The sequence below is a fragment of the Leucopleurus acutus genome, assembly GCF_964270905.1.
Source record: "Leucopleurus acutus genome assembly, chromosome: 6".
NCBI classification, from domain to species: domain Eukaryota; kingdom Metazoa; phylum Chordata; class Mammalia; order Artiodactyla; family Delphinidae; genus Leucopleurus; species Leucopleurus acutus.
Genome location: NC_139149.1, coordinates 46,958,636 through 46,985,383, shown reverse-complemented (window position 1 = coordinate 46,985,383; position 26,748 = coordinate 46,958,636). Strand labels below are relative to the sequence as shown.

The 26,748-nt window shown below is 37.4% G+C and overlaps 1 protein-coding gene across 10 annotated transcripts in view; it reads left to right on the top strand.

The window, feature by feature from the left end:
- Positions 1 to 26,748, top strand: part of BAZ2B (bromodomain adjacent to zinc finger domain 2B) — a 381,771-nt gene that overhangs the window by 327,872 nt on the left and 27,151 nt on the right. For all 10 annotated transcript variants that reach the window (XM_082841899.1, XM_082841898.1, XM_082841900.1 and 7 more), the window contains 6 exons: positions 893 to 1,107; positions 1,963 to 2,037; positions 2,866 to 3,109; positions 10,223 to 10,285; positions 11,302 to 11,446; positions 25,723 to 26,378. In XM_082841899.1, coding sequence (XP_082698025.1) covers positions 893 to 1,107; positions 1,963 to 2,037; positions 2,866 to 3,109; positions 10,223 to 10,285; positions 11,302 to 11,446; positions 25,723 to 26,378 — 1,398 coding nt within the window. The remainder of the gene's footprint in view (positions 1 to 892; positions 1,108 to 1,962; positions 2,038 to 2,865; positions 3,110 to 10,222; positions 10,286 to 11,301; positions 11,447 to 25,722; positions 26,379 to 26,748) is intronic.

Sequence of the window (26,748 nt, the reverse complement as noted above, 5' to 3'; positions counted from 1 at the left end):
GAAGATTGTACAGACAGATCCAATTTTTTCTACATAACTTCGTACAAAGTTAAAGGTAGATTGGTACAACTGGTGCAAACTTAGAAAAACCTGGTTCACAAAGCCTAAGGAATGTAAATCATCACCAGATTACTTTCTTTCCCTCTAGCTTTTGGTAAAAAGCAATCTGATTTAAGGAAATACCTAAGTGATATTCAGCAAAACAGAGAATTCTTAATTCATAAAGCAATTAACTTATGTGTGCCTTCTGAAATTATACTGTGTTCTCTCTGAAACACTATGAATAACCGAGGCTAATCAAGGCCCCTACAGACCAGCATGTTAAGATACTGTACTGCTAAGTGGATACTCAATAAGTCAAATTTATCTTAATTCCAATTAAGATACACATTTCAGTCAGCTTTGCTCTAGGTAATGTAGAGAGAATCTTCCAGATGCACCTGTTACTTTTTTTACCATCTCCCTATTCATTCAGCATACTAGGCAATAAAATCCGTGACACCATAAAGCAAGAAAACACATTGCTAGTACTTTTCAACCTCTCCCCCACTACTACTGGTAGAGCATGGAAAAGCTTGGGATAGTGTCTGTAGTCAAAGAAGGTATGGTGAGACCATTTTTAGCCACAAGTTTACATACCCTTCCCCCCACCAAACTTTTTAACCAAGGGTTTGAAGAAGGAAGAGAAAAATTACAAGTACTTGAAAACTTGTCTATCATCTGTTGACTAAATGACATTGAACGTCATGTTTTATTGCCACTTCATCAAAAATGTGAATAAAGCCCTTGTCAGTAATACCTAAATCATATAATACCAATATTTAAAAGTCTTATTGTTTATATCTTATGAGTCGTTGTGGTCAATACTGATAAAAATGCCAACCTTTTATAGGCCAAAACAGCTCTTGGAGAACATTTGCTGAATGTTGGTGTGAATCGAGACAATGTTTCCGAGATTTTGCAAATTTTTATGGAAGCACACTGTGGACAAACTGAGCTTACTGAAAGCCTGAAGACCAAAGCTTTTCAGGCTCACACTCCAGCACAGAAAGCCTCAGTTCTGGCTTTCCTGATCAATGAACTGGCATGCAGCAAGAGTGTGGTGAGGTAAGCATATGCCCAGACATTTCTGGTGATTCTTTTCTGTTTTGAATTTGTCTGGTCACAAAGTAATTACAGAAAATTTTGTAAGTTACAGACTACCACAAAGAAAAAGATTAAAATTACACTAATCTCACCATTCAGAGATGACTACTGCTAATAATGTTTCAATGTATTTCTTTGCAGTCTATTGGAAAAGAAATTTTGAATCATACTGTGTATAGTCTTTGTAACCCGTTTTGTTTATTTGGTAATTTTGTTATTTATTTGTATACTGAAGTGTAAGCAGGTTTTTCTTGCTATGGCTCCAGAATCCAGCACTGTTGCAAAAACCTAGAATTTTTCTTTCATCTTTTGATGATAAATGACTACCTGATTTTCCTTAGTAGCTGCCATTTGTAGAATTATCTACCTACTTTTTATCATGTGCTGATACAATCTTAATATTATTTATTTATTGTGTATTAATTTGCACTTAAAAAAAAGTACTTAATCTCATTTCAGAGTCAAAGTAAGTCCTCCACTATAATATTTGAAGATTTGGTGAACAAATTCCATGTTCATCTTGTTCTTACTGTTCATTATTTTACAGATTTTAATTATGTTACTTTTATTCCTTTACCTTTCTAGGAAAATAATCAATCCAAACATTTCAGAGCCATGCATTTCTACCATTGCTGGGCATCTCTAAGTTTTCTACGCATCTCTTAGCTATGTATTAATATAATTTTTCATTTGTTTTTGCTGTTCATTGGCAATCATCATTTGTACTTACCCCAAAACTGCGTCATTTTGCTTACCAAATTAATGTATTGCATAATGGATTAATATATGTCTTCTAATAAACTTTTGCATTGGCAGTGAAATCGACAAGAACATTGATTACATGTCAAATTTGAGGAGAGATAAATGGGTGGTAGAAGGTAAACTCCGCAAGTAAGTCATGTTTTATTAAAACTAATATACTGTTTTCCTTTTTTTGCAAGTTTCTGAGTAAAACATACAAATTGCAAAGGTAGAATTTAAACTTTATTTTGTCTAAGAATTAGAAAAGGTAAAGCTTAATTAAGATGAGATATGAAACTAATAGAACTCAGTGCCAGAATTTTCAGTAGACAAAAGATATAATGATATTCACTGAGCTCATATGCTTCAAACTTAGAAGAAAGTCAATTTATCTTTTTTCTTTCAAAGAAGTCAAGCAATCACATATTCTAAGATTGTTGTTGCTATCAGGTTATTTTGGTCACAAATAGAATCTGTTTGGAACTACTACTTTTTTCCTTAATTGCTTTCTAATTAAAATTTGCTTTTATAGAAGGCCTAACATATCCAAATGTATTCAGCATTAAAACTTAATTAGCTTCCTGCTAGGAAATATAATGCTGAGATTATTCAGCTTCTGTGTTAAGAGGATAGTTTCTTTGCAGTAACTTGAATTGAAACTTATTCAGTCAGGTAGTATAGGATCAGGTCTTACCACTTGGCCATTCCTGAGTTAGTCTTCTCAGTTTTCTGGTTTTTTAAAAAATGTATTCTAATTCCAAAGAGATAGCCAGAATAATTCTTGAATGTTAATATATTTTGTAGTTTCTGGGAACATACTTCTTAAGTTTCCTTCATGCTAATTTTTATTGTCATTCATTTATTGATTAGTGTGAGAGAAATACCATAAGGTATTTTTGCTTACAACTCATAGTATGCTCTTCAAAAAGTATAAGAAGAAGGCTTTTCTTCCATGTCATCATTTTTTCATACTTAAAGGCTCAGAATCATTCATGCTAAGAAAACAGGCAAAAGAGACACTTCAGGTGGCATTGATCTTGGAGAAGAACAGCATCCATTGGGCACACCCACTCCAGGACGCAAACGAAGAAGGAAGGGAGGAGATAGTGATTATGATGATGATGATGATGATGATAGTGATGACCAAGCTGATGAAGATGATGAGGATGAAGAAGATAAAGAAGACAAAAAAGGAAAGAAGACTGAGATCTGTGAAGATGAGGTAATCAAACTTAGGTCGATTTCAATACTTAACTAATATTACATAACATATTGATAATAACACAGAATTTGAAGTCAAATAGATTTGGGTTTGAATTTCGTTGTCACACTTGACTCAGTTTCTTCATCTGAAACTGAATATTATAATATTCACCTCAAAGTTTTTTGTGATGGTTAGGTAAATATTGAGTAGAATACAATGCCTTCTATACAGAGAGGGCATTTACATTGAATAAAAGAAGTTAAATTTTCCTGTTTATATAATGAGAGTTCTCCAGAGAACTATTCAGATTCTTAATTTTAGGTATCCTTTTTCATTCTATCTATTTAACATGCTATCTTACATTTATTTTGTACAATACTTCATGCCTTAAAAGTGTTGTCAGGTTTAATGAAACTGATGTATTTCTCAAAGCCCAATTTATTAAGTGCCTAGCTCTAGGCTTTTTTTCTTTTCCTTTTTTTTTTTTTAGCTCTAGGCATTTTTGATCAAAGTCCCCTCTCAATTTACAGTCTCACTGAGGAAGATTTACAGTAAGAAAATGTAATGTGTTAAGTGTTAACTGCTTTGATAGCGGTATTTACAATGTACTAGGCAGGTACAAAGGAAGGACATTGAACCTTTCTGAGGAATAAATTTTCACAAAGGCTTTCTGGACTCATTAGCTGAGGCTACAAGTTGGACTAAATGTTAACCTAGAGAAGAATCCAGGAATCCATGGAAAAATCTTCAAGCAGAGAGAACAGCATGAGCAAGGGCGCAGAAGCCTTGAAACCACAACGTGCTTTAAGCGACTTACAAGTGCTCTAGTGTTACGAGACAGCTTCACATGGCTCAACTGTGAACTCGGATTTTATAGTTTTGTGGTAATAGGAAGCCACTGACGGTTTATAAGTGAGGGAATGACATGGTCAGACTTGATTTTTTTCATTGGCTCACTATGGCAGCTCTGTGGAAGATAGAAATAGATTTGAACAGAGCAACATCAGAGGTAGGAAGATCAATCAGGAGATATTGCAGTAGTTTAGGTGAATTACGAAGGGTCTGAAACTGGACTAAAGGAAGGAAAGGATTCAATAAATATTTAGGAGGAAAAATGAGTAGTATCTGAAGATGAGCTGTGTAGGTTGATGGAGGGAGAGGTAGGATTGATACCAGCTATCTGGCTTGGGGACTGCTTGCTCTGCTATTGTTGCCATTAACTGAGACAGAGAAATCAGAAGGAGCAGAGGAAACAGATGACAGGGGAGGAGGGGAATATGGAACAGATAACTGAAGACAGGAAATGATGGTAGGTTTATTTTGGACATGTTGAGTTTGAGGTGCCTGTTCAGAAGCTCAGCCGTCAGTTGGATTTAAGAATCTAAAGTCTGGGGGCTTCCCTGGTGGCGCAGTGATTGAGCGTACGCCTGCCGATGCAGGGGACACGGGTTCGTGCCCCGGTCCGGGAAGATCCCACATGCTGCGGAGCGGCTGGGCCCGTGAGCCACGGCCGCTGAGCCTGCGCATCCGGAGCCTGTGCTCCGCAACAGGAGAGGCCACAAGAGTGAGAGGCCCGCATACCGCAAAAAAAAAAAAAGAATCTAAAGTCTGGAGAAGAGTTTAGTCTTGAAAGTGTAGATCTGGAAGTTATTATTAGCACATAGACAATAGTTTAAAATAATGAGTTGGATAAGTTTGCACAGCGGGATTGGTTTATTAATTAGAGTAGTGGACTGAGGTTGGAACCCCAGGGAATGTCAATATTTAAGAAGAGCCCACAAGGCTTCTTGTTGAAGAAGGAACAAAGGTGTAGAAAATTTCTGTAGTGGGTCAGGGATTTCCAATACCAAGACCACCTCCACAGTCAGAGCGATTCACTAGGATGACTCACAGAAATCAGCATCTAGTCATGCCATGGCTACGAGTTATTACAGCAAAAGGAAACAAAGCAAAACCAGCAAAGAGAAAGGCATATGGGCCAAAGTCCAGAGGAAACCAGGCCCAGCTTTCAAGAGTCTTTTCCCAGTGGAGTCACACAGGATGGGCCTAATTCTCCCAGCAGTGAATTGCGACAATCTGTGAAATGCTGTGTTCTAAGGAAGCTCATTAGAAACGCTGTGCCCAGAGTTGTTTATTCAGGGCTGGCCACGTAGGCACCCTCTGCATAACATGTGCCAAATTCCAGATTCCCAAAAGAAAAGTAGATGTTCAGTATAACCCACATTGTTAGCACAGTTTAGGTCCAGTGAGCTATTCTTACCAGTTAGGGTGGGGGAACCCCCCAAAATTCAAGTTTCCAGACACTAGCCAAGGGCAAACTTTGTAAGCCGACCTTTCAAGGGCCTACAGTGTTAACTCTCTTCTACGCATGTCATAATAATAAAAATCAAGAAACTTGAACATTTTAAAAAGGAGGGAATGATAAACAATGTTAAGGGAGCAGGGGCCTCGTGTGACGAGGACTGAAAGTGTTCGTTGTATTTGGCAACACAGAGGTCATTGGTAACCAGTGCCAGCACCGTTTCGTTGGAAGGGTGAGAGCACAAGCCAGGCTATGATTGATTGAAAACAATAGAAAGTGAGAAAGTAAACTTAACTATTTCAAGCATTATTCCTCAAAAGAAAGGGTAGTTCCTAGAGGCAGACAAAGACCAAGGATTTTTCAGATGCAGAAGGTTTGAGATGATTTTTGGTTGAAGGGAAAGAGCCAATTAAATAAGAGAGGGGCACTGAAGATTAAAGAGAGGAAGAGAATAATTAATGGTATAAGGTCCCTAAAAATATTGGAGGGGATTCAATTAAGGTAAAGAGAGGGGCTAGCGTTTTTTTTTTTTCGGTACGCGGGCCTCTCACTGCTGTGGCCTCTCCCGTTGCGGAGCACAGGCTCCGGACTCGCAGACTCAGTGGCCATGGCTCACGGGCCCAGCCGCTCCGCGGCATGTGGGATCTTCCCAGACCGGGGCACGAACCCGTGTTCCCTGCATCGGCAGGCGGACTGTCAATGACTGCGCCACCAGGGAAGCCCGGGGCTAGCTTTGAAGAGCAGGCTAAAGGCAAGAAGGCAAGGTCACAGAGGGGTGTGTGTGTGTGTGTGTGTGTGTGTGTGTGTGTGTGTGTGTGTGTGTGTGTGTGTGTGTGTGTGTGTAAGGGAAGCTACCATAAGCCATGGAAATGGACATATATAAAAGGGAGATAAAGGTTGATGTTTACCTTTTACCAGAAAAGAATGCTAGAAATATTGATAGGGTTGCAGAATGGCATTCAGAAAACAATATACAGCCAACTATTCCTTCTGCCCTTGATGCCAGGAGTATTTAGCCAAGGAAGTCTAGAAAGAACTCTTCTCCTTGTATCAACTCAGTACTGCTGGAGAAATAAAGAAAGAAGACTTAGAGAGATGAATTATTGATGGAATGTGTGAAAATAATATCTAATCAAGACCAATGACAAATTACTGAATCAAATTTTTTACTAAATCTGGATAATAATATAATTTATAAGATCATGTGCTATACAATTTCTCGTAAGTAAAAATAGCATAAATACAAAATATTTTCACAAATTCCACCCCCCATGTTATATTTTAAACCAGAATGATAAAAATCGTTAGAGTGAGCTTTACTTCTCTTAAGAGTACCAGGCTGAAAAGGAGACTACACTGAGATTCCTTGCAGAAATTACTTCATAATGTTGTATTTCTGAAACCACTTGATCAAATACTTTCATGCTGTGACAAATAATGTGAAGGGTATATAATTTGGGTATCAGTATTGTAATTACCCAAAGATACTATTTATAACCAATCTGCTTCATTTGGCAAGTAGAGCTGTTTCCACAGCAGGAATTAAACTTTTCTGACCAATACTAATCACCTTTTTATAGAATTAGCATCCCTTTTCAGCACTTAATATTATAAATTGCTTTAAGGTGTTAACTCTCATAAATTTGACAGCCTTGTGTTGGGACTTCAGTATCTTCTACTGGGTGGTCATCCCACTAAATTGGAATTTATTTACAGAAATTATGTGTTTCACCTGGCCTTTTTCACATGGAGAATTAACAAACTATGCATTTGTTTTTCTTTAAGGGAGATGAAGACTATTAAAAATCAGTACTAAGGATTTAAACATCATTTTTAATATTTTAAGACCGGATGTGTCATTTAAAGTAGTCATTTTTATTTTTTATGAATGTTGAATTATAGAATTAATTAGAGTGATCAAAATCCTGGCAAATGTGTATTTGTTATTAATGTGAGAAAACAGTTTAAAAACATTTAAAAATAATGAATATTTTAGGACCTAAGAAACCAAATTAGCATTTCCTTTAAATTATTTGAGAGTTTTTCTTTATCATGAAGAAGTGGTAACCACTTATCAATTTCCTAATAAAATTAAAGGTTAACTATTTAATGAACCTTATTGATAAGATTATCCTCTGAAAATAGGTCTGGCCTCTTGATTAAAGTATAGGTAGAGTGTCAGTAGTTATACTTCTTAAAGGACTAATTGCAGGAGCCTTTCCATTGAGACCCATGTGATCCCTTTCAATTAGAAGATACTGCCCTGAGACTAAGATACTGCCCTGAGACAGTCACAGTCTCAAGGGTGATTCCCACTTTTCTTCACTCTTCATTCCTTCAACACATGGACTCTTTCCTTAATACTTAGGTTTGTGTTGAAATCTATGTGAGCTTTAACCTCACAAGTTGCTGTGGAGGAGGTTATGTGGACAATTAAACTTTGATATGTAGTGACACATACAACAGCCTTCTCTTCTGATTGGGAAACCATGGGGAACCATGGCAGGGATAGATTCTGCGTTCTTAGCTTTGTAGTTATTGCCTCTCTGGCCTTTCAAATTCCTTCATATCTCTTAAATTATAAGGACTGTTAGCCAAAGCTCCTTTAAATAAAACTTTAGTAGATATTTTACTTCTTTTTCATCATAAGGAAAGTCTTAGAACTGGTAGTTAGCTAACTTGGCTGATACATAGCTACTTTGATGTCTTATTTCAAATATTTGTTGATAGAGTTGATTTTTACGTAAGCAAATTTTCAAACATCCTGCTGGTCAAACGGTCACTATACAATCATATAGCTATTAAATATCTATTTAATTGAAGAGTCAAGGTTTAAGGGTCATTGAGCCTGTTCTCTTTTAAATAGAAATGATGTATATATGGAATCTTAAAAAAAAATGGTTCTGAAGAACCTAGGGGCAGGTCAGGAAAAAAGACGCAGACATAGAGAATGGACTTGAGGACATGGGGAGGGGGAAGGGTAAGCTGGGACGAAGTGAAAGAGTAGCATTGACATATATACACTACCAAATGTAAAATAGATAGCTAGTGGGAAGCAGCTCATAGCACAGGGAGATCAGCTCGGTGCTTTGTGACCACCTAGAGGAGTGGGAAAGGGAGGGTGGGAGGGAGGGAGACGCAAGAGGGAGGAGATATGGGGATATATGTATATGTATAGCTGATTCACTTTGTTATACAGCAGAAACTAACACAACATTGTAAAGCAATTATACTCCAATAAAGATGTTTAAATAAATAAATAAATAGAAATGATGTTATTATTACCACAAATAATATGCCTAAATGCCTTTGTAAATTGGTCCCCTAAATTTGGGTAAAGGAGTAGATAGAGAATGGTAAAACTATTGAAGTTTTCCTTTCACTTCTTTCTGTTGGCGAGATAACTATACTGGTTTAGAAATATCTGTTCTTGAGAGTGGTTGGTGGCAGTGTGGCTTTTTTAAAAAGCATATAGAAAGTGAACATCAAAAACAATTGCTTATGTTTTTTAAACCTGAGATGTACCTACATTTTCTAATTAAAGGACAACTTTCAGAAAGAAGGAAAGTAACCTTATTTATATATTATGTACCAGGAACTCTGCTAGTTGCTTTCAGATCTGTTCTTATTTAGTCCTCACAAAAATCCCATGTTACAGATAATGTTATCACAAGATAATGTTATCACCAATTTACAGATTAGGAAACAGTTTTAGAAGAGTTAAATAATTTGCCTATATGAAATCGTGCAGCTGAGGTCCAAAGAAGCACATATACTTTATATTATGTCATGCTTTCCCTCTAAAACATATACTTTGGGTGTAGCTTTCCTATATTCATTTTGTAGAATGAAAAATTTTATATAATCACAAAATTTCTATTTAGGAAATCAGTACTCTATATAGTAGGGATTATTTTTCTTCTAAAAGCTCAATGTGTTCAAAATATAACTTACCCTTTTTTGCTCTAAAATGACTCTTTCAGTTAATGATACCAATATTTTTGCAGTCTCCCAGATTTAAACCCTTAATATCATAATTTACTCCTTCCTTCATCTCCCTCACCCATTTCTGCCTTGTATCCATGAGCTGCCAGGACTTAACAGTTCTGACTATGTACTATCTCTTATATCCATTTCCTTTTCTCCTTTTCTATTTCTTTTATCCTAGTACGACCCACATCCTCTTTTCCTCTTGAATCATTGCAACAATTCGCTAACTAGATTTGCCAACTGTAGTCCTTTCCCTGCTCCAAGCCATCTTACAACTATTACCATACTAATCTTTGTAAAGCATAGTTCTGGTATTTAATCTCCCTCAAAGGATCATATTATTGTCCATTGCCAAGCACTTACAGCTCTAGATAATTTAGCCCTAAACTCATCTGTGCCTCATCTCCCCACCTTACCTCTTCAGGTCAAACTCTTTCTGAAATGCCCTGTCCTCTTTTCTCTGATCAATCAAATCCTAACAATTCTTCAGTAGCTAATTAAAACATAACTTCTTCCATATAGCCTCTCTTGGTATAGGTTCCCACTAGAAGTAACCTCACCCTTCCCTGAGCTCCATGACTCTTAATCTCCACCTCTCTTGAGGTCCTTATAGCTTTCTGCTGTTTGGCAGTTTTTATTTATTAGTGTAATGTTTTATGTGTCTCCCTACCAGATTAACACTTTATCGGGAGCAAGAACTGATATTGATATTCTCATTTCCATGGTGCCTATCCTAGTACTTTGTATATAGGAAGGAGGCTTTCATTAAATATTTGCTGATTGACTGAATAAATAAATCTTAAAAACAGGTAAATGATACTGTATTTTGTTATGTATAGGATGAAGGTGACCAAGCAGCAAGTGTTGAAGAGCTAGAAAAACAGATTGAAAAACTGAGTAAAGTAAGCACTTTTCAGATTACAGTTTATTTATTTATTTATTTATTTATTTTGCAGCATTTCAAAAATCCACCTTGTATGGGATTAGTTTTTCTGGTTGCTAAATAAAAACAAGCTTTTTTGTAACTAGCTAAAATGAGGAGCTTTAGAAACATTCTCACAATTAAACCTTAAAAGTTTAATGCCAAGGTTAAAAACTTGCCTCTTAAGACATGGTACTAAATTTCACCAGGGCCTCTATTCTTCAGGTCTTCTTTTAAGTATAAAATACCAATAAATGCATGGTTTTATTTCTTGGAATTAATTACTTTAAAAATTCAGTCGAATTTTATGATAATAGTTTTGGCAGCTCATGTTTTATTTTATATTAGTACATTTATGGATTTTATTTTCACTGGATTTGTAAACTATAAATGTTTATGAACTTCTCATTAAAAATTGAATTTCAGTAGTATTAGTGAAGTTTTAGATGAATTTTTTGTTTTAAAAAAATGAGTTTTTAAAAGTATTATGAAATTGATATTATGAGATACCTGTATACTATAGCCATGTTAGATTCATCACAAATTTATCCCAAAATTTAGTCATATGTTACCTAAGTTTACAACATGAGTATAAAAATAGGCAAATAGAGGTCTGGTCAATTACATATATGAGTGTTATTTGTTACATATTGTAATCAATAGAATTAAGCCGATTTGCTTTGGCTTAATGAAATACCTGGTCACACTGTTTATTATTAAGTATAAGACATGCTTTACTATACTATACTTGATAAAATAAACTTAACTCTTTAATCCACGGCAACAAAAATATTCCATCTACCCTCAAAGTAATTTCTATATTTATAAGTGTAACTAAAATTGAAGTCAGGCTTGTAATATTTAACTCTTTTGCTGTCTTTTCCCAGTAGTGAAATTTATCTGCTCTAAAGGCATAATAAGTGTAAAGTCGCTTATGTATTAATTTTTAAAGCACTTAACATCCATAGCTTAATTATATGCATCATTTTTTAACAGCAACAGAGTCAGTACAGAAGGAAGCTCTTTGACGCTTCTCACTCTTTACGTTCGATGATGTTTGGCCAGGATCGTTACAGACGCCGGTACTGGATTCTTCCCCAATGTGGGGGGATTTTTGTAGAAGGCATGGAGAGTGGTGAAGGTAGGAACTATTAATCTGTTACAAAGTAATATAAGGAACCATATTTTTTAAAAACCCTGTTACTCCTTCAATATATTTTGTGCTTCCAGAATCAAATCTGCTTTATGGATAAACATTGTAAAACCTTGATTCCCATTCCTTTTGAACTCATAATGCCCCTGGCTCTGATAAATATTCCTTCTCTCTCCATGATTTTTCTTCTGCCACTCTTTCTGACATCAAACATGAACTATTCTTTTTCTTTAGCAGACAAAGGTCTTCACCTGTATTATTCTTTATAACTACTCCTCCATTTCTCTTCCTTCCCATTTTTTCCAACATGTGGTTTTATTCTTTAACCTTCCCAACAAGCATACATCCCAACAGTATCCCTGGAGGTAACTTGCTTCAATCTAAGACCCTTATTATAATCCTCATTCATCTTGAAATCTTGTTCATGTTTGAAATTTGTGATCACCTCCTCCTCCATTAAACTTCTTCCTTTCTTCAGTTCTGAATTACCACACAATTCTACAGTCTACCTTTGGACTATTTTTTCGCTGGCTCCATTCCTGTTACATTAACTAGCATGTAACATAATGCATATACGTGCTCAATAAACCATCTGAATTGAACTTTTTAGAACTCTGTACCTGGACATTTACAAATGTTTAAATTCTGATGGGGCCCAAAGCGTTATGTCAGTGCTTACAGGTTTCAGGGTATAGCTATTTCCCCATGGTGGCACATGAAGGAAAAACTTCTTGCAAAACATTTTTTTTTTGGAACACCCACTATATGCCAGGCATTTCTAGGTACTGCAGGAAGTTGAAAGATATGAAAAACATAGTCCATGCCATGCAGAAATTTAACAGTCCATTGCAGAGAGGGGATTGATTAATCACATAGACATCTAGAACAGAAATCATATAAAGTAGTTGTTTTTAAATTGATGTAGATGTTGATTTAATAGGATAGTGTGGTGGGTTCTTTTATTAACTGTTTGCTTAAAATATTTAAAAATAAAAGTATTTTTAACCATGGAAAATATATTAATTAATTAAAATAATAAATTAAAAATAAATAAGTGGGACTAATCATATTAAAAAGCTTCTATACAGCAAAGGAAACCTTCAACAAAATGAAAAGGTAACCTATTGAATGGGGACAAATATTTACAAATTATATATCTGATAAGGGACTAATATCCAAAATATATAAAGAACTTATACAACTCAATAGCCAAAAAAAAAAAAAAATCTGGTTTAAAAATGGACAAAAGATCTGAAAAGACATTCTCCCAAAGAAGATACACAGATGGTACATGAAAAGATACTCAACATCATTAATCATTAGGGAAATGCAAATCAAAATCACAGTGAGATATCACCTCTCACATGTCAGAATGGCTGTTACCAAAAAGACAAGAAGGGCTTCCCTGGTGGCGCAGTGGTTGAGAGTCCGCCTGCCGATGCAGGGGACATGGGTTCGTGCCCCGGTCCGGGAAGATCCCACATGCCACGGAGCAGCTGGGCCTGTGAGCCATGGCCGCTGAGCCTGCGCGTCTGGAGCCTGTGCTCCACAGCAGGAGAGGCCACAACAGTGAGAGGCCCGCGTACCGCAAAAAAAAAAAGACAAGAAATAACAAGTGCTGGTGAGGGAGGATGTAGAGAAGAGGGAACCCCTGTGCACTGTTGGTGGGAATATAAATTGGTGCAGCCACAATGGAAAATAATATGGAGGTTCCTCAAAAATTAAAACTAGAACTACCATATGATCCCTAGAAATCTAATTTAAAATGACAAAGCTGTGAGTCACTTGAGGGTGCAGAGCCTTGGTAAAGCTAAAAAGCAAAATAAAGAAATGTCCCGGTGAGTGGCTTTGCCTTAGCTGTATTAAGAATCACCTGAGAAGCTTAAAAAAAAAAAAGTGAGACCTACCCCAGAACAATTAAATATCCCTCAATTTGATTAAGGGTCACGTCATTCGTAGTCACTTGGGCATGTAAACTTGAAGTTATCTAGGACATAAACTTTTCCTTCAAAATATCTGCAGTCAGTCTCTTTGCAACACTAGTGAAATCAGGTCTTTTTCAATATATATCTGAATTATTACCGCTGTCCTCAGCTTCTCTCTGTGCAATCCCCTTCTTCCATTGCATTCTGGCATTGTATCATGTCTGTACTCCAAAACCTCAAATGACTCCCTATTGCCTATAAGATGTTGAAATAAATCTGTATGTAACCTGGCATTCAAGGCCCTCTATAAATCTGACCTCAAAAGATCTTTACATGGTTCTCCAGTATGAATGTACATAAACCAGTCTATTTACTGTTGCTCAACACATGTGTATTCCTCCCCCTGTAACTTCACTGTGCTTTGCCAAATTCTGTTCAATGTAATGCTAATTTGCCTTTTCTTCAGATATCTAAATTTTGCCCGTCTTTCTTGATCCAGCTCAAATCCTAGCCCTTTTGAAACTCTTCTCTAGCTTATTTAAGTGGAACCAATTTTTACTATCTGTGAGTTCCTAGAAAACCAAATAATTATACCATTATCTTGGCACATTGATCCACATACTATTTATTTATTTTACTTAAATTTGATAATCCTTGTATGTACAACTTTTTATTTTCCACAGTGTTAAGCATAGTACCTTATATACCTAGGCACACTAAAAATGCTTTAATTAAGAAAGTAAGTAAATAATTAATTAAATGTCTATAAGGTTTATAAGAATAGCTTATAGGAGACTTTCTTTTTTTTAAATGTTAGGCCTCTCCAGTTAGATAGCATTAATTGAATTTGTAGTTGTTAGAACTCAGTTTCCATTCAGGCCCCACCACTTAACCTCTCTAGACTCTGATTTTCCTCTCTACAATAGAATTTTAATAGGCTCTGTATAAATTCTTTGGTTGTTATAAGGATCATGTCACATAGTGAATCTAAAAGAGCTACAAGATATTTAACTATTAATTGTACCTTATACTATTATTTGGGTTCATTGCACAGTACACGGGAAAGGTAGGAATAACTTTTTATTTAAAGATAATTTTCTCATAAAATTTTTATTAATTCGGTAATTTGCATCTGCCGTATTATTCTAAGTGCTATGGAAGTCATAAAATAAACAACAGATGTAGATTCCTTTTCTTTAATTGTGTTTACTATGCACCTATACTGTGCCTTGTACTGAGTACTGTGGAAATACAAAAGAATCAATTAACCTATCTCTATCCACAAAAACATCACAGTCTAATTGGAAAGATATAGCATATATGAAGACAAAGAACAAAAGCATGTAAATATGTAATATTATAGGCAAGTACTATATCTGAGAGGCAAGGCTGATAAGGATGAATAAGTACCAGCTGTTAGAAACTACCATGAAATAAGTGGGTAATGAAAGTTAATAGAGTGTTACCAATATGCTTTTTTTTTTTTTTTTTGGTCTGTGTTGGGTCCTCGTTGCTGCGCATGGGCTTTCTCTAGTTGCGGCGAGCGGAGGGCTAGTCTTCGTTGTGGTGTGCAGGCTTCTCATTGGGTGGCTTCTCTTGTTGTGGAGCACGGGCTCTAGGCGCATGGGTTTCAGTAGTTGCAGCATGCTGGCTTAGTAGTTGTGGCACACGGGCTCTAGAGCGCAAGCTCAGTAGTTGTGGCGCGTGGGCTTAGTTGCTCCGCAGCATGTGGGATCTTCCCGGACCCGGACTCGAACCCATGTCCCCTGCATTGGCAGGCAGATTCTTAACCACTGCTCCACCAGGGAACCCAACAATACGTATTTTTATATTCTGCTCATTTATCACTTTTTAAAAGTTCTATAAAAGCACAGTCTTTACTTAATAAAGTTAGATTTAATACTCATCTATTTAAAAGTTTAAGTACACAAGTTTTAAAAAGAATCCCTATAATATCATTATGATCAATAATATTACACAGAGATGATAATCAGATCTTGGATTACCTATATGAGTATAAGGCCTGTGGAAAAATCTCCCACTTCTAGAGTGAGTGTATAACAAATTTTAGAACTGTTTGGAGTGAAGAGAGAATCAAAATTGACCCTCCTGTGGGTATAGCTAGCGAGTTTCATCTGGAAAGCAGAGAGTATCTACATTTGTATCCATCCATTCATCCGTAATATGAACAACAGGAACCGCCCAACCACCTACTGAAATCATGAAAGGTACCAAAAACAGAGAGGAATATTGAGGTATAAAAACTCAGGATCCCGGGCTTCCCTGGTGGCGCAGTGGTTGAGAATCTGCCTGCTAATGCAGGGGACACGGGTTCAAGCCCTGGTCTGGGAGGAGCCCACATGCCGCGGAGCAACTAGGCCCGTGAGCCACAACTACTGAGCCTGCGCGTCTGGAGCCTGTGCTCTGCAACAAGAGAGGCCGCGATTGTGAGAGGCCCGCACACCGCGATGAAGAGCGGCCCCCACTTGCCACAACTAGAGAAAGCCCTCGCACAGAAACGAAGACGCAACACAGCAAAAATAAATAAATAAATTAAAGTCTTAAAAAAAAATTTTTTTTTAATAAATAAATTTTAAAAAACTCAGGATCCTGGCATACCAAATAGAGTCCTCTTTTCTGCTCTTCAACTCCAGGAACTTCACAAAAGTAGGAGGACCTTTATGAGGTATAAGCAGTATTCAAAGTAAAAACAGTCCAAGGTAGCCAGACCAGACAAGTCTTACAGAGGTCATTGTTGAAGGGGTTGGTGCAGCTATCTTTTATTTTTTTAAAACACAACATGATTATATTTTAATACACAACCAAAATGCAAAACACTATAGTAAATTGATGGCAATAAAATACAATATTGGTATTTCATTTGCATTGCATGACAGATGGTTAACATCCTTAGACCTAAATGAGTTCTTAGAAACCAGTAACAAAGACATTAATAAACCAAGGGAAATTAAAACAAAAACAAACCAGAAGAAAATGAAATAACACAAGTGACTAGTAAGGATTAAGCGTATATGAAGATGACTGAGCTGAACAATAACAGAAGAAAAGCAATTTCTTTGAAATATCATATTACTAAAGATTAAAAATTTAACATTTGTACAGTTTTAGGAAACATACCCACATAAACACTGGGGGACAACATGAGGTCCCATCTATATAGTAGGGGAAACTCTAGTTTGGACTCAAAACTATAAAATTTTGGATATCCTTAGTTCTAGCAGTTCCAATTCATTGGAATTATTTCAACAAATTAGTTGGATAAATTTACAATTTATATATAAATCATGTTTACTGCATGGAAAATGTGTAGCTAGTATATAGACCCCCCAAAAATGACTTGCATATTAATTTATCAGTACACCCAAAAGTATGTGTACAAAATTTCATTAATAGTAGGTAACATAGTCGGAGGTGGCAGAATTAGAGGAGGAAAAAAAGCATTTAAGAAGTAAAATATTGGGCTTCACTGGTGGCGCAGTGGTTGAGAATCCACCTGCCAACGCAGGGGACACGGGTTCCAACCCTGGCCCAGGAAGATCCCACATGCCGCGGAGCAACTAAGCCTGTGTGCCACAACTACTGAGCCTGTGCTCTAGAGCCCGCGAGCCACAACTACTGAGCCCACATGCCGCAACTACTGAAGCCCGTGCTCTTAGAGCCTGTGCTCTGCAACAAGGGAAGCCGCCACAGTGAGAAGCCTGTGCACCAAAACGAAGAGTAGGCCCCGCTCGCCACAGCTAGAGAAAGCCTGCGCACAGCAACAAAGACCCAATGAGGCCAAAAATAAATTAATTAATTAAAAAAGAAAAAGAAGTAAAATATTATACTTCACAAATTTCCACATCCTTTGAAATTTTGAAAAAGATGATTTTTTGTTAATCAATTTTAAATTTCCCTGTGATAAGTGAAAATTTTAAATATATGCACTTAATACTTACGGGAGCATTGAAATGAAGCCTCAGAATCACACCATTCTGAACTTCTCCGTGTAATCATGCCACCATCATTCAGGCTTCTGAGATTTAGTCCAATGGCAACAATGAGAACAGTCAACATGCCTGGTTACAATTGGAGCTATCTTCTAGAATGCTATTTCTGCATTCTCTACTGCCTGTGGGTAAGGGGGAGCATGAATCAGCCACCCAATACCATATTAGTAAGCCCATTGTTAAATGGCAGAAGCTGTGAAAAAAATCCCAATTGTTTGTATAATTTTTGGAAACTCCAATATATAACAAATACGTTTCAGTCTTAATAGTATGTGTATTGTCTGCACACACAAGGGACACAGTAACTCCATATCCAGAAAAGGTGTATATTATTCAGTGGCTAGAGGAAATCAGATATCCAAAAGCTAGCAAATGTCATCAGAGTCTCTTTGTCAGAGACTTTAGTCACAGATACTTGTAGTGCTACTATCAAATAAAGTTGACTAAACAGGGTTGTTAAATTGTGAAATGAGGTTGCTCAGTACCCCTACCTGAATCTCTGCTTGTTTAAGAAATGCAATCTTGGGGCTTCCCTGGTGGCGCAAGTGGTTGAGGGTCCGCCTGCCGATGCAGGGGACACGGGTTCGTGCCCCAGTCTGGGAAGATCCCACATGCCGCAGAGCGGCTAGGCCCGTGAGCCATGGCCGCTGAGCCTGTGCGTCCGGAGCCTAGGCTCCGCAACGGGAGAGGCCACAACAGTGAGAGGCCCTCATACCACAAAAAAAAAAAAAGAAATGCAATCTCGGGCTTCCCTGGTGGCACAGTGGTTAAGAATCCACCTGCCAATGCTGGTGACACGGGTTCGAGCCCTGGTCTGGGAAGATTCCCACATGCCGTGGAGCAACTAAGCCCGTGTGCCACAGCTACTGAGCCTGCGCTCTAGAGCCCACGTGCCACAACTACTGAAGCCCACGTGCCTAGAGCCCATGCTCCGCAACAAGGGAAGCCACTGCAATGAGAAGCCCGCTTACCACAGCGAAGAGTAGCCCCCACTCACTGCAACTAGACAAAGCCCATGCACAGCAACGAAGACCCAACACAGCCAAAGATAAATAAATAAATTTATTTTTTAAAAAAGAAGAAGAAATGCAACCTTTCTCCTCCAGCTATGCAACACTGTTGTACAACCTGGCCCTGTAAGTATAGCTGGGTTTTGGCAACATACCTGACCAACAGGTATAGAAGCTACCAGTAGAGGTCACAAAAAATAAGTCCAACTGATATGTGGGCATCCTTGTGCAGGACTTAAATACCCCAGTCTGTCCATGCCAGGTATGCAACCTGAGGAAGGAATGAGTTCATGCAAAAGCTTTTGCAGTGGTTTTGATTCTGGTCTTCCAGCCATAGTGAACCCAGAATCCCAACCCCAGTAGGGAAATGTGTTTGCCACGGCTCTGTTGCATTCTGAAACAGTAGATACTTGGTTCCTCATGTCTAGCAAGCCCATAAACGTTAGAGGCTGTTCTCCTTTCCAGCATAATGAACTGAGGAGTATGGTTAGTGATCCCTTGGAGGAGACCCTGGGGACTGAGCCCAGCCCTGGTCCTCCTTAAGTTTGAAAGAGCTTAGGTCAGGTAATAAAGAAACCTAGCTTCAGGAGTTGAGTCAAACTCATAAGGTGGAGCTGACGTAATCCCATTTCAAGAGAGTCAAGTTAATGTAGGGTATTTCCCTCAGCTCTATTCTCTGAGTTCTTTTCTGAGGAGTGTAGAGGCCATGAGATCTTACCAGATGGTTTGTGGGAGTGAGGCTTAATAGCTGTAATCCCTGAAGGAGATTCCTTACCAGGGACCTTCTCCACCTAATCTTCTGGTGTCTCCCACTCTTCTAACAACTCTTCAGTATGGCATGTGAACCATTCAATATTGTGTCTTACCTCACAGGAATCTTTTTCTCGGTCTCAGTAGGTCTTTCAAGTTTCTGAATAGGACCACATTCCCGCACTCCAGGATTACACAACCATCAACTTCTGTCCTATTAATCCTTCTGCTTATGAGCAATACCACACTTAGTGGTGTGCAGGAGCCTCTGCCAGAAGTCTAGCCTGTCTTTGATTCTTTTTTATTTTTATCTTCTTCCTTTGTTCCTTTTTTCTTTTTCTTTTGTATGGAAACCTGTACCACTTACTAAGCTCCCTCTTTCCATTTCCTCCCCTGAGATGGGGCGTGTGTGACCTAAAAGAACTATTTCATTTCTATCAGTGCTTCACACGTGATGGAGTAAAGTCAAAGCAGTCATCCACTCAGATGGACCTGTTCTGATTTGATCATTCAACATAATTTGCACCAAGAACATGTTGTCAGGCCTTCCCCTCTCAAGCCCTGGGTTTTCTTATAATCATGCTAACACAGCCAGGGTCTCAGAACAGCTACATCCTCTGCGGATCTAGTCCCACTCACATTCAAGGGTCAGGAAAATCACGGGGCTATATTTTACCAACACTACCAAGCATTCAGTTTGGAAACAGGGTGGCAACGCCTATCTCAGCATTATTAGTCAACCCAGACGGCTCATTCTGTAACAGGGGCATGTGTTCCCCCTTCTCAGCTTCATTTAATATCACTGCTGTCCCTCCATCATGCAAACAAACACGCCAAACCTCTAAGGATCCTTCCAAGTGCGTATGGTAGTAGACCTGTTGAGAACCTAGTTCTTACTCTGCACACTGCTGGATTTCCTCCCGCGGTTGTGTCCACTCAGATTCCTTTAGAGCATGCCTCACAATAACTGGCTTTTCACATACACAGGGGCCAGTTGCCTCATGTATTAGTGGGAGTTTGCCCCACTTTCCCTTCTAAAGGGGCTGCCGTCACCCTTTTTAGTTTACCATCCCCCCCTTAGGGCTCATGAAAATCTCTAAGCTGGTAAGGAAGAGAGACAGAACTGGATTTCAAGTCAGCTTATCACCACTAGTCATCCTCCTTAGTATACCACTTTTATGGCTTCTGCCGTCTTCAGGCATTGCTACTAAGACCATTCTAACTCCACCAAGTGAATTACCACTGACCCCAAGAAGGAATTCTTCCACCACTGGGTGTGCCCCTTCCAGAAATCCATGACATCAGGATTTTGTTGGTCACCAATTGTACAAGATGCATGGTCACAAAAATCACTAATGACATACATAGTGCTAATAACAGCATAATTTATTACTGAAGGCAACTTATAAGCAGAGAAGTTACAGTACATAGGATCTCCCAGCTCCCATAATGGTTCCATAGGACTTGGATGTGTGACAAGAACACTCCAAGAGACAAAACATTATACCCCATACCTTGCTCTCTATTTATGGGTTAGTGTAAGAAGGGGTAAGAAGCACTGAATTTCTCTAAGTAACAGTAAACATGTCAAGGGACCTTTGGGTCTAGGAACAGTGCTTACAGGTATGCATACCAAGAATCAAAATCTACACACCAAGGATCCTGAGAACAGTGCTGACATTAGCTGGCTAAAGGCCCTGCTATCCTTCTGCTGGCCCCCAGGAAAGTGGGAAGGAAGAAAGCCCCATGGCCACGCAGCCAAAACCAAGGATTTGTTGCCCTTCAATTCACTGTTCTGTTTGGGGTATATTGGATTGTGGATAATTCCTTCAGTATTGGAAGGAAAATGAAACAAGTTTTTTGTACTGTGATGTGAATATTACTCTTCCATTTTGTATTAGGATATGTTTACAGCATTAGGTCTATAAGTATAGAAACTAATTCCTGTTAGGATGAGTGGAGGAATCTTACCTGAAGGATGAAGGTATTATGGTAAAAGGCATCTTTTAAAAAAATTCCTGGATCAGACTGGGAAGGAACAATCCTAGATAGACAACGATAAGAACCTGCTTCCTTGAGTCTTCTCCACAGTAATAGCAAGATGTCTCCTAGGAGCTGAGTTGTGGTAGTACTGACAACATGAAGTCACTTAAGGAGCTGTGAAAGTACTCCTGAGGTTAGGCTATACTGAATGGGTGAGAGCCTTTGAACCCTGGGAGGAAGCCACTGAACAGAGACCTGTATTCTAAATGCCAATGTTTTTACATTTCTTGTGTTCTTTGTTTGTGTTTCACTTAGATTTTAGTAAAATCTATTTGAAAGTTTTAGCCTGCTTCAGCCCAACTAAGGAGAGCCAAAGGAAAAAATTTCATTCGAACTGAGAATCGTGGACCCCTAGGGTCCAGTGACAACTATTAGGTAAACTAAAGGGTTTCAAAGTGATTCTGATTAAGCTCAAGAAGACATAGTCTCTTTTCCAATAGCAAACTTGCTCTTATTAGGATTGGTTTCAATTGGTTTAATTGGGAAACGGTATTTTCTTTGTCATTATATACTTGCAGTTACTACCAAGGAAATCAATCAATCAACGGCACTCCCTGTTTCATCTCTTACTTATTTTCCTCTTCTTTAGTCTGTTTTGAAGACTTTTTTTTTTAACATCTTTATTGGAGTATAATTGCTTTACAATGGTGTGTTAGTTTCTGCTGTATAACAAAGTGAATCAGCTATACATATACATATATCCCCGCATCTCCTCCCTCTTGCGTCTCCCTCCCACCCTCCCTATCCCATCCCTCTAGGGGGTCACAAAGCACTGAGCTGATCTCCCTGTGCTATGTGGCTGCTTCCCACTAGCGATCTGTTTTACATTTGGTAGTGTATATATGTCCATGCCATTCTCTCACTTCGTCCCAGCTTACCCTTCCCACTCCCCATGTCCTCAAGTCCATTCTCTACGTCTGCGTTGAAGACTTTTTTTAACACTCATTGATACATGTCAAAGAAGTAAGGACTGGAAAGAACAGAGGATTGTGTGAAATAGGAGATAGACAACTATTTAAAAAATCTTTTTACTAAATATCCTGTATATTTTTCAAATTTTTAAAAATAATTTTACACTTCTGTTAGAGGTTTAGTTGTTTATAATTAAGCAATTTGAATATAAAAGTTAAAGACAACCACGAATAGGCTATTGAAATGTATCATCAGCTCACTTTCCTAGGTGCAAATGGGAAGTCATCAACTAGTCTCAAACCAGTAAAAAACTTGTCTGTTGGTTGGTTGGTCTGTTTGTTTTTGGATATATGACAGTGGTTTTTGAGATACTAGTTCTCAGAATAAATCAAGCACAAATATTAATGTTTCCTTACTAGCCAATAATTTGTGTAAAGTTAAGGAAATTTGTGAGCATGAGTATTTGAAGAGAATATTTGGGACTCTTTTCATGTGGGCCTAATCGGAGGTGATGAAGTAGGGTGGTCTTCTAAGGGCAAATGTGCAGAAGTGCATAAAGATCATATGAGGCACAATATTTTTTTCTGGCTGTTTTTAAGATTTTCTCTATTATTGGTTTTGAGCAATTAGATCATGGTATGTCTTGGAGTAGTTATGTATCTTCATGTTTCTGTTGCTTGGAGTTGAGTTTTTTGGATCTTTAGTTTATAATTTTCATCAAATTTGGCAATTTTTCGGCCATTACTTTTCAAATTTAATGACCTTGTCTGCTAATGCTACTGTCTTGTCAGTTTGAGGTTAGTTTTCATTGATTGAGTTCTCTAATTACGTATCATTCATGTATGTCTTTTAATTTTGATTGAATGCGAGACATTGTGAATTTTACCTCGTTTGGTGCTGGATATTTTTGAATTTCTATAAATATTTTTGAGATTTGTTTAGCTGAAACACAGTTAAGTTACTTGGGAGAAGTTTGATCCTTTCAGATCTTTCTTTAAAAATTTGTTAGGCAGGACTAAAACAGTGCTCTGTCTAGTTTATCCCCTAACTAGTAAAGCAAGATCCTTCTGAGTACTCCACCTGATGGCCGTGAATCTTGAGGTTTCCCAATCTGGTTGGTAGGAACAGATACCAGATACCCAGCCAGTATGAGCACCTGGCACTGTCACCTCCAATCCTTTCAGGTGGTTCTTTCCTGGTCTCAGATAAGTTCCTCTCATGTACACACTGCTCATTATTCAGCTGAATACTGCAGATCTCTGGAGTTCTCTCTCCATGCAGTGCTCTCCTCTCTAGTACTCTCTCCTGGGCACTGTAGCTACTTTGATCTCCCTGGACTCTCAGTTCCATCTCCTCATCTCAGGGAGTCTGCCAGGCTCCACCTGGATTCTTCCTCCCTATGCTGTAGCCTGGAGATTAACCCAAAGCAATAAGCTGGGGCAATCATAGGTCTGACTGTGTTTGTTTTCTTTTTTTGTTGCCTGACGTCCAGTTTCTTGCAAACTGTTGTTTCATATATTTTGCCTCTTTTTTGGTTGTTTCATGCAAGAGTGTAAATCTAGTCCCTATTATTCCATATTGTCCAGAAGCATAAGTCTGAAGTATAGGATTTTAATTTGGGGTAGAAACTAATTTCAAGAGAAGCATGTGAAAGCCATTTCAAACATTAGTAGAGGATTGGTTAAGTTATGGTGTATCCATAAAATAGAATATTATTCAGCTGATTGAAAAAAATGAAGTACAGTTATATGTTTTAGCATGGAAAACTGTCTAAGGTATTTAGTGAAAATATCAAATCCATCCTTTTATTTCATCATTCAAGAAATATTTATGGAGCTTCTATTTCATAGCAGCCACCATGTTAGGCATTTGGGATCCAATAATAAGCAAGAGAAACATTGCTCTACTTTTAAAAGCTTGCTGATTTAAATTCTAGTGTGTGGGTGGGAGTGGAGTAGAAAATAAACAGATAATTAGGTTATTGTTTATAATGATAAATTCTGTGACGGAAATATGTAGGATGATATTCTAAAGTGAATGGGTAAAATAAGACACAAGGCTGTATTGTACAACACAGGGAATATAGCCAGTATTTTTAAATAACTGTAAATGGAGTATGACCTTTAACAATTGTGAATCACTACATTATGTACCTGTAACTTATCTAATATTGTACGTCAACCATATGTCAGGAAAACAAATAAATCAAGTGAATGGAATTGGGAACCTACTTCAGATAAAATGATCAGAGAAAACCTCTGTGAGGAAATGACTTGATCTGAGACATGAAGGATAAGGAGCCAGTCAACAAAACAATATCCCAGGTAGAGGGAGCAGCAAGTGCAAAGTGCCCAGAAAAGGAAAGAACTGGGCATGTTTGAGAAGCTGAAAAAAAGGAAGAAAGGAAGAGCAAGGTTAGCAAGGATAAGAGTGGTCAGAGGTTGTAGGAATTTTCAGGAACCAGACCATACAGCATTGTAGGCCTTGCTTAGGAGTTTGGATTTTATTCTGAGTTGCAGAAAAGTGAAGGGTAGTATCCATTTATGTAATACTGCAAAATGATATTCCTATAGATGCATGTAAGATTTCCAGAAGGATATATAGACATGATAGATTAACCATGGTTACCTCTGAAGAGTAGAAATAGGGACGAAGGGAGTAGGGCAGAAAGGGTTTTCTTTATACCTCTCATTACTGAATATTTTACCTTGTACATATATTACTTTTCAAATTGAATAAAGTAGTGGATTTATATTTTTTAAAGAGTTCTTATAAATTATTTTAAAAACACTGTTCAAAAATGTGAACCAGAAGTTCACAAAGGAGAAATGCCAGTAAGCCCATGAAAAGATACTCAGCCTTACTGGAGATCAGAAAAAAAAATAGTGCAGCTTAGATTTTTATTGCCCAGATATTGACAAAAACAAAAAATACTGATAGTATTTAGTTTCCTTGAGGGTGTAGGCAAACAGATGCTCTTGCTTCTGGTATGAACATGTATTGATCTAGACTTTCAGTTTGACAACATATTTCAAAAACTCTGAAAAGTATATATCTTAGGACTCAGTAAATCATTTATAGCATTTTTTATAATAGTGAATAACTTGGCCCTATTAATAGCCATCAGTAGAAGATTGATTATTTAAATTATGATATATTCTATTGAATATTCTATAGCCATTAAAATTTATGATGTAGTTATATATTTATTGACATATCAGGATGTTTACAGAGAAAAACATGTAGGTTAGGCATTATGTATATAATAAGATTTCCTTTTTTTTAATTTATAGGTTTAAGTGTGTATGTGTGTACATATAGAATGCCTGGAAGGATTTAGACAAAAATATTAATAATAATTTTTGCTGTGTATTAGGGCTTTTAAATTTTTTATATTTTAGTTTTTTCTAAAGATTAGTCACAAAATTACATTAATTTTCCAATGAGCAAAAGAATCTAATCTATAAAAAAGGGGAAAATGGGGAGTATTAAGTAATCTAGAAAAGTTTCCTAAAATATTTATGCATATAACTTGATAAGTAATAAAAGAATATAATTATAGTATTGGTTTGATCTGGAGTAACTGATCTTTATAATGCTTTTCAATTTTTTAGGACTAGAAGAAATTGCAAAAGAAAGAGAAAAACTAAAAAAGGCAGAGAGTATCCAGATCAAAGAAGAACTATTTGAGACTTCTGAGGACACTTTAAATTGTTCAAATCCAAATCATTGTGAGCAAAAGGAAGATACTAAAGAAAAAGATAACACAAATCTGTTTCTTCAGAAACCTGGTTCATTTTCAAAATTAAGCAAACTTTTAGAAGTAGCTAAGATGCCTCCTGAGTCAGATGTAATAACCCCCAAACCAAACAGTAGTGCAAATGGGTGCACATTGTCTTATCAAAACAGTGGAAAACATTCATTGGGCAACATTCAATCAACAGCAACACAAAGCAGCGTGGAAAAGACAGACTCTAATAATCTGTTCAATACCAGTTCAGGTGGTCCAGGGAAGTTCTATAGTCCTCTCCCCAATGACCAGTTGTTAAAAACACTGACTGAAAAGAATAGACAGTGGTTTAGCCTTTTGCCAAGGACACCTTGTGATGACACATCACTTACCCATGCAGGTATTTCAACTGCTTCTTTAGTGACCCCTCAGTCTCAGCCACCATCTAAGTCACCTTCGCCTGCCCCAGCTCCTCTTCTTGGATCATCTTCTGCTCAGAATCCTGTTGGCCTAAATCCATTTGCTTTATCACCTCTTCAGGTTAGTGCTGCTAATTGTAACTCATTTTTATGTTGCTTTATTTAATCTTTGACCCCATAAAGATTTTCTCTCAAGGGAAATCAGTTGAATATTTATAATATTATCTCCGCCATGGTTTGAAAATTGAAGAGTCAGACTTGCTATCACCAAGATTCATCAGAACTACTGATGTCTAAGTCAAAGCCTTCTTTAATTACTTTTTAACTTATTACTGTTGCATTATATCCAAAAAGAAATTACTTGGGGAGCAAATGAAATGACGTATGCCTCTAATTGTGATAAGTGAAAGAATGTGTTTTCCGAATTTTATAAATAATTTCTGGTTCTAAACACTTTTCCTAACTTCTTAGATTGTTCTACTTTTTAAATG